Raw genomic sequence first — 12194 nt, 5'->3', positions numbered from 1 at the left:
TCTTCCAAATAACACACAGATCAACTGTTAAAAAGCATGATTTATTATTAACATTTATTTATTGATTTATTATTAAGTCTTCACAGAACATGTTGAAAAAGAAAGACATTGTTTAAAAGGTAACATCACAGATTAGGCACAAGCGGTGCTATAGAGACCAGACGATATAAGCCCTGCGTCAGACACCAGCAGGCGGTGCTATAGAGACCAGACGATATAAGCCCTGCGTCAGACACCAGCAGGCGGTGCTATAGAGACCAGACGATATAAGCCCTGTGTCAGACACCAACAGGCGGTGCTGTAGAGAGTAGATCATATAAGACCTGCGTCAGACACCAGCAGGTGGTGCTATAGAGATCAGACAATAAGCATTGCGTCAGACACCAACAGGCGGTGCTGTAGAGACTAGATGATATAAGCCCTGCGTCAGACGAACTACAGTCTCCCCTATATAGAGCACTAAGCCCTGCTACAGTCTCCCCTATATAGTGCACTAAGCCCTGCTACAGTCTCCCCTATATAGTGCACTAAGCCCTGCTAGTCTCCCCTATATAGTGCACTAAGCCCTGCTACAGTCTCCCCTATATAGTGCACTAAGCCCTGCTACAGTCTCCCCTATATAGTTCACTAAGCCCTGCTACAGTCTCCCCTATATAGTGCACTAAGCCCTGCTACAGTCTCCCCTATATAGTGCACTAAGCCCTGCTACAGTCTCCCCTATATAGTGCACTAAGCCCTGTTACAGTCTCCCCTATATAGTGCACTAAGCCCTGATACAGTCTCCCCTATATAGTGCACGAAGCCCTGTGTCAAACATGGTACAGTCTCCCCTATATAGTGCACTAAGCCCTGCTAGTCTCCCCTATATAGTGGACTAAGCCCTGCTACAGTCTCCCCTATATAGTGCACTAAGCCCTGCTACAGTCTCCCCTATATAGTGCACTAAGCCCTGCTACAGTCTCCCCTATATAGTGTACTAAGCCCTGCTACAGTCTCCCCTATATAGTGCACTAAGCCCTGTTACAGTCTCCCCTATATAGTGGACTAAGCCCTGCTACATTCTCCCCTATATAGTGCACTAAGCCCTGCTACAGTCTCCCCTATATAGTGCACTAAGCCCTGCTACAGTCTCCCCTATACAGTGTACTAAGCCCTGCTACAGTCTCCCCTATATAGTGCACTAAGCCCTGTTACAGTCTCCCCTATATAGTGCACTAATCCCTGCTACAGTCTCCCCTATATAGTGCACGAAGCCCTGTGTCAGACATGCTACAGTGTCCCCTATGTAGTGCACTAAGCCCTGCTACAGTCTCCCCTATATAGTGCACTAAGCCCTGCTACAGTCTCCCATATATAGTGCACTAAGCCCTGCCAGTCTCCCCTATATAGTGCACTAAGCCCTGCTACAGTCTCCCCTATATAGTGCACTAAGCCCTGTTACAGTCTACCTTATATAGTGCACTAAGCCCTGTTTCGGACGTGCTACAGTCTCCCCTATATAGTGCATTAAGCCCTGTTACAGTCTCCCCTATATAGAGCACTAAGCCCTGCTACAGTCTCCCCTATATAGTGCACTAAGCCCTGCTACAGTCTCCCCTATATAGTGCACTAAGCCCTGCTAGTCTCCCCTATATAGTGCACTAAGCCCTGCTACAGTCTCCCCTATATAGTGCACTAAGCCCTGCTACAGTCTCCCCTATATAGTGCACTAAGCCCTGCAACAGTCTCCCCTATATAGTGCACTAAGCCCTGCTACAGTCTCCCCTATATAGTGCACTAAGCCCTGCTACAGTCTCCCCTATATAGTGCACTAAGCCCTGCTACAGTCTCCCCTATATAGTGCACTAAGCCGTGTCAAACATGGTACAGTCTCCCCTATATAGTGCACTAAGCCCTGCTACAGTCTCCCCTATATAGTGCACTAAGCCCTGTTACAGTCTCCCCTATATAGTGCACTAAGCCCTGTTACAGTCTCCCCTATATAGTGCACTAAGCCCTGTGCCAAACATGGTACAGTCTCCCCTATATAGTGCACTAAGCCCTGCTACAGTCTCCCCTATATAGTGCCCTAAGCACTGTGCCAAACATGCTACAGTCTCCCCTATATAGTGCACTAAGCCCTGCTACAGTCTCCCCTATATAGTGCACTAAGCCCTGCTACAGTCTCCCCTATATAGTGCACTAAGCCCTGTTACAGTCTCCCCTATATAGTACACTAAGCCCTGTGTCAAACATGGTACAGTCTCCCCTATATAGTGCACTAAGCCCTGCTACTCTCCCCTATATAGTGCACTAAGCCCTGATACAGTCTCCCCTATATAGTGCACTAAGCCCTGTTACAGTCTCCCCTATATAGTGCACTAAGCCCTGTTACAGTCTCCCCTATATAGTGCACTAAGCCCTGCTACAGTCTCCCCTATATAGTGCACTAAGCCCTGCTACAGTCTCCCCTATATAGTGCACTAAGCCCTGTTACAGTCTCCCCTATATAGTGCCCTAAGCACTGTGCCAAACATGCTACAGTCTCCCCTATATAGTGCACTAAGCCCTGCTACAGTCTCCCCTATATAGTGCACTAAGCGCTGCTACAGTCTCCCCTATATAGGGCACTAAGCCCTGCTACAGTCTCCCCTATATAGTGCACTAAGCCCTGCTACAGCCTCCCAGATATAGTGCACTAATCCCTGCTACAGTCTCCCCTATATAGTGCACTAAGCCCTGCTACAGTCTCCCCTATATAGTGCACTAAGCCCTGCTACAGTCTCCCCTATATAGTGCACTAATCCCTGCTACACTCTCCCCTATATAGTGCACTAAGCCCTGTGTCAAACATGGCACAGTCTCCCCTATATAGTGCACTAAGCCCTGCTAGTCTCCCCTATATAGTGCACTAAGCCCTGCTAGTCTCCCCTATATAATGCCCTAAGCCCTGCTACAGTCTCCCCTATATAGTGTACTAAGCTCTGTGTCAAATATGCTACAGTCTCCCCTATATAGTGTACTAAGCCCTGCTACAGTCTCCCCTATATAGTGCACTAAGCCCTGCTACAGTCTCCCCTATATAGTGCACTAAGCCCTGCTACAGTCTCCCCTATATAGTGCACTAAGCCCTGCTACAGTCTCCCCTATATAGTGCACTAAGCCCTGTTACAGTCTCCCCTATATAGTGTACTAAGCCCTGCTACAGTCTCCCCTATATAGTGCACTAAGCCCTGTGTCAGACGTGCTAGTCTCCCCTATATAGTACACTAATCCCTGCTAGTCTCCCCTATATAGTGTACTAAGCCCTTCTACAGTCTCCCCTATATAGTGCACTAAGCCCTGCTACAGTCTCCCCTATATAGTGCACTAAGCCCTGAGTCAGACATGCTACAGTCTCCCCTATATAGGGCACTAAGCCCTGCTACAGTCTCCCCTATATAGGGCACTAAGCCCTACTACAGTCTCCCCTATATAGTTCACTAAGCCCTACTACAGTCTCCCCTATATAGTGCACTAAGCCCTGCTACAGTCTCCCCTATATAGTGCACTAAGCCCTGTGTCAGACATGCTACAGTCTCCCCTATATAGTGCACTAAGCCCTGCTACAGTCTCCCCTATGTAGTGCACTAAGCCCTGTTACAGTTTCCCCTATATAGTGCTCTAAGCCCTGCTACAGTCTCCCCTATATAGTGCACTAAACCCTGTGTCAGACGTGCTAGTCTCCCCTATATAGTGCAATAAGCCCTGTGTCAGACGTGCTAGTCTCCCCTATATAGTGCAATAAGCCCTGTTACAGTCTGCCCTACATAGTGTACTAAACCCTGTGTCAGACGTGCTAGTCTCCCCTATATAGTGCACTAAGCCCTGCTACAGTCTCCCCTATATAGTGCACTAAGCCCTGAGTCAGACATGCTACAGTCTCCCCTATATAGTGTACTAAGCCCTGTTACAGTCTCCCCTATATAGTGCACTAAGCCCTGTTACAGTCTCCCCTATATAGTGCACTAAGCCCTGCTACAGTCTCCCCTATATAGTGCACTAAGCCCTGCTACAGTCTCCCATATATAGTGCACTAAGCCCTGAGTCAGACATGCTACAGTCTCCCCTATATAGTGTACTAATCCCTGCTACAGTCTCCCCTATATAGTGCACTAAGCCCTGCTAGTCTCCCCTATATAGTGCACTAAGCCCTGCTACAGTCTCCCCTATATAGTGTACTAAGCCCTGTTACAGTCTCCCCTATATAGTGCACTAAGTCCTGTTACAGTCTCCCCTATATAGTGCACTAAGCCCTGTTACAGTCTCCCCTATATAGTGCACTAAGCCCTGCTACAGTCTCCCCTATATAGTGCACTAAGCCCTGCTATAGTCTCCCCTATATAGTGCACGAAGCCCTGCTAGTCTCCCCTATATAGTGTCCTAAGCCCTGCTACAGTCTCCCCTATATAGTGCACTAAGCCCTGTGTCAGACGTGCTACAGTCTCCCCTATATAGTGCACTACATTTAGTGAGAGCCAGGACCTATGGTCCTACTCCTATGGGGCCTAGTGGAAAGTTGTGCACTGTATAGGGAGTAGGGTTCCGTTTGGGATGCACACATGACACACACACACACACCCCTCCATATCAGGCGTGACCGGGGTGCCCTGACCCTAGGCGGGGGGTCAGGGAGGAGGAGTCAGAGGTCATGGGGCAACAACTCTTCCTGTGGATGTGAAGGACCATGCCACAGCGAGGGCAGGTGTGATAGGCATCCTTGAAACTCCTGAAGACAAACGGGATCAGACAGCATCCCAGCAACAACCTAGAGGGACAGGAGAGTACAGTCAGTATACCTGCTACTGCTGGGGGGGTGGAGCTGAGACGGAGGGGGTGGAGCTGAGACGGAGGGTGGGGGTGGAGCTGAGACGGAGGGTGGGGGTGGAGCTGAGACGGAGTGTGTGTGTGGAGCTGAGACGGAGTGTGTGTGTGGAGCTGAGACGGAGGGTGGGGGTGGAGCTGAGACGGAGGGTGGGGGTGGAGCTGAGACGGAGTGTGTGTGTGGAGCTGAGACGGAGTGTGTGTGTGTAACTGAGACGGAGTGTGTGTGTGTAACTGAGACGGAGTGTGTGTGTGTAACAGAGACGGAGTGTGTGTGTAACTGAGATGGAGTGTGTGTGTAACTGAGATGGAGTGTGTGTGTAACTGAGATGGAGTGAGTGTGTCTCCTCACCCACAGAGGATGAACACCAGACACATGGTCCAGGAGAAGGTTCCAGCGTGGTGAGTGACATCACTCATCACCTGGTTCTGACAGGAAGGACATCTGATGAGACCAGGAGAATCACCCAGCTCTGTCTCATAGTGCTGGACAAACCTCTGCCTGGGGGGGCTGGCACCACCTGAGAGAACGAGGGGGTTAGATAAGGGGATAGATCCAAGCCTCTGTCTGGGGGGGGGGGGGGGGGTCTGGCACCACCTGAGAGAACGAGGGGGTTAGATAAGGGGTTAGATCCAAGCCTCTCTCTGGGGGGGGGGGGGGGGCTAGCACCTCCTGAGAGAATGAGGGGGTTAGATAAGGGGTTAGATCCAAGCCTCTGCCTGGGGGGGGGCTAGCACCACCTGAGAGAACGAGGGGGTTAGATAAGGGGTTAGATCCAGGCCTCTGCCTGGGGGGGGGGGGGCTAGCACCACCTGAGAGAACGAGGGGGTTAGATCCAAGGCTGTGTGTGTGTCCATCATTATACTACAGTCTGAAGGCTGTGTGCGTGTCCATCATTATACTACAGTCTGAAGGCTGTGTGTGTGTCCATCATTATACTACAGTCTGAAGGCTGTGTGTGTGTGTCCATCATTATACTACAGTCTGAAGGCTGTGTGTGTGTGTGTGTCCATCATTATACTACAGTCTGAAGGCTGTGTGTGTGTCCATCATTACACTACAGTCTGAAGGCTGTGTGTGTGTCCATCATTATACTACAGTCTGAAGGCTGTGTGTGTGTCCATCATTATACTACAGTCTGAAGGCTGTGTGTGTGTGTGTCCATCATTATACTACAGTCTGAAGGCTGTGTGTGTGTGTGTCCATCATTATACTACAGTCTGAAGGCTGTGTGTGTGTGTGTCCATCATTATACTACAGTCTGAAGGCTGTGTGTGTGTCCGTCATTATACTACAGTCTGAAGGCTGTGTGTGTGTGTGTCCATCATTATACTACAGTCTGAAGGCTGTGTGTGTGTCCATCATTATACTACAGTCTGAAGGCTGTGTGTGTGTCCATCATTATACTACAGTCTGAAGGCTGTGTGTGTGTCCATCATTATACTACAGTCTGAAGGCTGTGTGTGTGTCCATCATTATACTACAGTCTGAAGGCTGTGTGTGTGTCCATCATTATACTACAGTCTGAAGGCTGTGTGTGTGTCCATCATTATACTACAGTCTGAAGGCTGTGTGTGTGTCCATCATTATACTACAGTCTGAAGGCTGTGTGTGTCCATCATTATACTACAGTCTGAGAGGTCATCATTATACTACAGTCTGAAGGCTGTGTGTGTGTCCATCATTATACTACAGTCTGAAGGCTGTGTGTGTGTGTGTCCATCATTATACTACAGTCTGAAGGCTGTGTGTGTGTGTGTCCATCATTATACTACAGTCTGAAGGCTGTGTGTGTGTGTGTCCATCATTATACTACAGTCTGAAGGCTGTGTGTGTGTCCATCATTATACTACAGTCTGAAGGCTGTGTGTGTGTCCATCATTATACTACAGTCTGAAGGCTGTGTGTGTGTCCATCATTATACTACAGTCTGAAGGCTGTGTGTCCATCATTATACTACAGTCTGAAGGCTGTGTGTGTGTTTCCATCATTATACTACAGTCTGAAGGCTGTGTGTGTGTTTCCATCATTATACTACAGTCTGAAGGCTGTGTGTGTGTGTCCATCATTATACTACAGTCTGAAGGCTGTGTGTGTGTCCATCATTATACTACAGTCTGAAGGCTGTGTGTGTGTGTCCATCATTATACTACAGTCTGAAGGCTGTGTGTGTGTCCATCATTATACTACAGTCTGAAGGCTGTGTGTGTGTGTGTGTCCATCATTATACTACAGTCTGAAGGCTGTGTGTGTGTGTGTCCATCATTATACTACAGTCTGAAGGCTGTGTGTCCATCATTATACTACAGTCTGAAGGCTGTGTTTGTGTGTCCATCATTATACTACAGTCTGAAGGCTGTGTTTGTGTGTCCATCATTATACTACAGTCTGAAGGCTGTGTGTCCATCATTATACTACAGTCTGAAGGCTGTGTGTCCATCATTATACTACAGTCTGAAGGCTGTGTGTGTGTGTGTCCATCATTATACTACAGTCTGAAGGCTGTGTGTGTGTCCATCATTATACTACAGTCTGAAGGCTGTGTGTGTGTCCATCATTATACTACAGTCTGAAGGCTGTGTTTGTGTGTCCATCATTATACTACAGTCTGAAGGCTGTGTTTGTGTGTCCATCATTATACTACAGTCTGAAGGCTGTGTGTCCATCATTATACTACAGTCTGAAGGCTGTGTGTGTGTGTGTCCATCATTATACTACAGTCTGAAGGCTGTGTGTCCATCATTATACTACAGTCTGAAGGCTGTGTGTGTCCATCATTATACTACAGTCTGAAGGCTGTGTGTGTCCATCATTATACTACAGTCTGAAGGCTGTGTGTGTGTCCATCATTATACTACAGTCTGAAGGCTGTGTTTGTGTACTCACCAGTGGCGGTCTGGTTGATGAAGCACATAGCACCAGGTGGAGGAGGAGTGAAGGGAGATATGCTCGTGTCATCTCCTTCACCCTGGACTGAAACAACGAGAGAGAGAGAGAAAAAGATCCTCATGTCATCTCCTTTACCCTGGACTGAAACAACGAGAGAGAGAGAGAGAGAGAGAGAGAGATGCTCATGTCATCTCCTCTACCCTGGACTGAAACAACAAGAGAGAGAGAAAGAGAGTGAGAGAGAGAGATCCTCATGTCATCTCCTTTACCCTGGACTGAAACCTAGGAAGTAGGGTGTAGATTCATACCTGGTAGGAAGTAGGGAGGAGGGTTAGGACATGGTTCCTCTGACTTCAATGATGTCTCCATTGCCTCTGCTGAACAGCTGAGGAGAGAGAAACCACAAAATGATCACAATAATTGACAAGGCCTTTTCCTCCAGAAAATAAGTCAATGGTCATGATTGTCAATTATCTGACCCAGAGACAGTGGTCAAATATCTGTCTCAAACCTTGTTGAGAGAGCGTGTCAAGGTGTTGATTGGCTCTCCTGTCACCTCATTGGTCAGTCACCTCATCAACTGCATCAGCTGACAGACAGGTGTGTTTCAGGTGGATCTGGCCACTCCCACAGGAGCAGGTTTGAGTAGGGTGAAGTATTAAATCAAAATCAAATCAAATCAAATTTATTTGTCACATACACATGGTTAGCAGATGTTAATGCGAGTGTAGCGAAATGCTTGTGCTTCTAGTTCCGACAATGCAGTAATAACGAACAAGTAATCTAACTAACAATTCCAAAAAAACTACTGTCTTATACACAGTGTAAGGGGATAAGTTCATAGGCAAGATACAGTAGATGATATCGAGTACAGTATATACATATGAGATGAGTATGTAAACCAAGTGGCATAGTTAAAGTGGCTAGTGATACATGTATTACATAAGGATGCAGTCGATGATATAGAGTACAGTATCTACGAATGCATATGAGATGAATAATGTAGGGTAAGTAACATTATATAAGGTAGCATTGTTTAAAGTGGCTAGTGATATATTTACATCATTTCCCATCAATTCCCATGATTAAAGTGGCTGGAGTAGAGTCAGTGGCATTGACAGTGTGTTGGCAGTAGCCACTCAATGTTAGTGGTGGCTGTTTAACAGTCTGATGGCCTTGAGATAGAAGCTGTTTTTCAGTCTCTCGGTCCCAGCTTTGATGCACCTGTACTGACCTCGCCTTCTGGATGACAGCGGGGTGAACAGGCAGTGGCTCGGGTGGTTGATGTCCTTGATGATCTTTATGGCCTTCCTGTAGCATCGGGTGGTGTAGGTGTCCTGGAGGGCAGGTAGTTTGCCCCCGGTGATGCGTTGTGCAGACCTCACTACCCTCTGGAGAGCCTTACGGTTGAGGGCGGTGCAGTTGCCATACCAGGCGGTGATACAGCCCGCCAGGATGCTCTCGATTGTGCATCTGTAGAAGTTTGTGAGTGCTTTTGGTGACAAGCCGAATTTCTTCAGCCTCCTGAGGTTGAAGAGGCGCTGCTGCGCTTTCTTCACGATGCTGTCTGTGTGAGTGGACCAATTCAGTTTGTCTGTGATGTGTATGCCGAGGAACTTAAAACTTGCTACCCTCTCCACTACTGTTCCATCGATGTGGATGGGGGGGTGTTCCCTCTGCTGTTTCCTGAAGTCCACAATCATCTCCTTAGTTTTGTTGACGTTGAGTGTGAGGTTATTTTCCTGACACCACACTCCGAGGGCCCTCACCTCCTCCCTGTAGGCCGTCTCGTCGTTGTTGGTAATCAAGCCTACCACTGTTGTGTCGTACGCTAACTTGATGATTGAGTTGGAGGTGTGCGTGGCCACGCAGTCGTGGGTGAACAGGGAGTACAGGAGAGGGCTCAGAACGCACCCTTGTGGGGCCCCAGTCTTGAGGATCAGCGGGGAGGAGATGTTGTTGCCTACCCTCACCACCTGGGGGCGGCCCGTCAGGAAGTCCAGTACCCAGTTGCACAGGGCGGGGTCGAGACCCAGGGTCTCGAGCTTGATGACGAGCTTGGAGGTTACTATGGTGTTGAATGCCGAGCTGTAGTCGATGAACAGCATTCTCACATAGGTATTCCTCTTGTCCAGATGGGTTAGGGCAGTGTGCAGTGTGGTTGAGATTGCATCGTCTGTGGACCTATTTGGGCGGTAAGCAAATTGGAGTGGGTCAAGGGTGTCAGGTAGGGTGGAGGTGATATGGTCCTTGACTAGTCTCTCAAAGCACTTCATGATGACGGATGTGAGTGCTACGGGGCGGTAGTCGTTTAGCTCAGTTACCTTAGCTTTCTTGGGAACAGGAACAATGGTGGCCCTCTTGAAGCATGTGGGAACAGCAGACTGGTATAGGGATTGGTTGAATATGTCCGTAAACACACCGGCCAGCTGGTCTGCGCATGCTCTGAGGGCGCGGCTGGGGATGCCGTCTGGGCCTGCAGCCTTGCGAGGGTTAACACGTTTAAATGTCTTACTCACTTCGGCTGCAGTGAAGGAGAGACCGCATGTTTTCGTTGCAGGCCGTGTCAGTGGCACTGTATTGTCCTCAAAGCGGGCAAAAAAGTTGTTTAGTCTGCCTGGGAGCAAGACATCCTGGTCCGTGACTGGGCTGGGTTTCTTCCTGTAGTCCGTGATTGACTGTAGACCCTGCCACATGCCTCTTGTGTCTGAGCCGTTGAATTGAGATTCTACTTTGTCTCTGTACTGAGTTACATAAGATCAGTTTTATTCTGTTTGAGAGAAACTTCCAGCGAAGGGCTTCAGCCCCAAAGCACTGTTCCAGGACCAGCTCTTCCTGCCTCTTCTCTTCTCGCTGAGGGGGCTTCAGCCCCAAAGCACTGTTCCAGGACCAGCTCTTCCTGCCTCTTCTCTTCTCGCTGAGGGGGCTTCAGCCCCAAAGCACTGTTCCAGGACCAGCTCTTCCTGTCTCTTCTCTTCTAGCTGAGGGGGCTTCAGCCCCAAAACACTGTTCCAGGACCAGCTCTTCCTGTCTCTTCTCTTGTAGCTAACTTTGACCCAGGACCACACCGAGCCAATATTCTAATGCCTCAATGCATATATCAGGGGTGACACAGGATTAGAATGGATACTGTTCCATTATTTCTTGGTAGAGAAACTGGTAGAGATGTACTTTTTTGTCTGACCAGGAACGACTCTGGGCCCTATCACTACCTGTATCACTGAATGTATATAAGACCTCTGTGACGTTTGTACACAGGATGTAACTCTGAGCTGGATGCTGGATGTAACTCTGAGCTGGATGCTGGATGTAACTCTGAGCTGGATGCTGGATGTAACTCTGAGCTGGATGCTGGATGTAACTCTGAGCTGGATGTAACTCTGAGCTGGATGCTGGATGTAACTCTGAGCTGGATGCTGGATGTAACTCTGAGCTGGATGCTGGATGTAACTCTGAGCTGGATGTAACTCTGAGCTGGATGTAACTCTGAGCTGGATGCTGGATGTAACTCTGAGCTGGATGCTGGATGTAACTCTGAGCTGGATGCTGGATGTAACTCTGAGCTGGATGCTGGATGTAACTCTGAGCTGGATGTAACTCTGAACTGGATGCTGGATGTAACTCTGAACTGGATGTAACTCTGAGCTGGATGTAACTCTGAACTGGATGCTGGATGTAACTCTGAACTGGATGTAACTCTGAACTGGATGTAACTCTGAACTGGATGCTGGATGTAACTCTGAGCTGGATGCTGGATGTAACTCTGAACTGGATGCTGGATGTAACTCTGAGCTGGATGCTGGATGTAACTCTGAGCTGGATGCTGGATGTAACTCTGAGCTGGATGTAACTCTGAACTGGATGTAACTCTGAACTGGATGTAACTCTGAACTGGATGTAACTCTGAGCTGGATGCTGGATGTATCCAGGCTGTATCACATTACGGCCCAGCGTCGTCCGGGTTTGGCTGGAGTAGGCCTTCATTGTAAATAAGAATTTGTTCTTAACTGACTTACATTGTTAGGTGAATAAAAAAATATATAATTTGTATTTTATTTTAAATTTTTACACAGGCAGTCCAATTTCTCATATGTTTTCCACTAATTAGTATTTCGACCAATCACAGATCTTTTCAAATCAGATATTTTCTGTCTAAAAGACACCGTTAGAAGTATCATCAAAACAGACACATTGTGCATTATTTCATATCATCAGGCAATTGAATTGTATAATCTCAGCACAATCTCCTATGCAGAAACTGTTGTGAGAGTCCGTTGACGTATTTCCCATCGCTGCCCCCACGAGGACACACCGATGAAATAGTCTGGCGAGTCCTTGATTGGGAATCCGGAAGTAAATCTGTCCAAAACCAAATATCTGAAACGACGAGAAAGGAGAGAGAGAGAGAGTTCCGCTCAGAGTCCCGCCAGATCCGGGTTCTAGTCAGACAACAATACATCCA

At 48.1% G+C, this 12194-nt stretch overlaps 1 protein-coding gene across 1 annotated transcript; it reads right to left on the bottom strand.

Annotated features, from left to right (window-relative positions):
* Positions 1–4397: 4397 nt before the first annotated feature.
* On the bottom strand, positions 4398–8303 carry LOC116372108 (lipopolysaccharide-induced tumor necrosis factor-alpha factor homolog). The gene is made up of 5 exons (XM_031821196.1): positions 8244–8303; positions 8041–8117; positions 7730–7816; positions 5195–5363; positions 4398–4786 (listed from the first exon to the last, which is right to left on the bottom strand). Exons 2-5 carry the CDS (start codon positions 8099–8101, stop codon positions 4609–4611), a joined length of 495 nt encoding a protein of 164 aa, XP_031677056.1. The 5' UTR covers positions 8102–8117; positions 8244–8303; the 3' UTR covers positions 4398–4608.
* Positions 8304–12194: the final 3891 nt, after the last annotated feature.

Source organism: Oncorhynchus kisutch, unplaced genomic scaffold, assembly GCF_002021735.2.
Source record: "Oncorhynchus kisutch isolate 150728-3 unplaced genomic scaffold, Okis_V2 scaffold3917, whole genome shotgun sequence".
In the NCBI taxonomy this organism is placed as follows: domain Eukaryota; kingdom Metazoa; phylum Chordata; class Actinopteri; order Salmoniformes; family Salmonidae; genus Oncorhynchus; species Oncorhynchus kisutch.
This window is presented reverse-complemented; position numbering and strand designations above follow the sequence as displayed.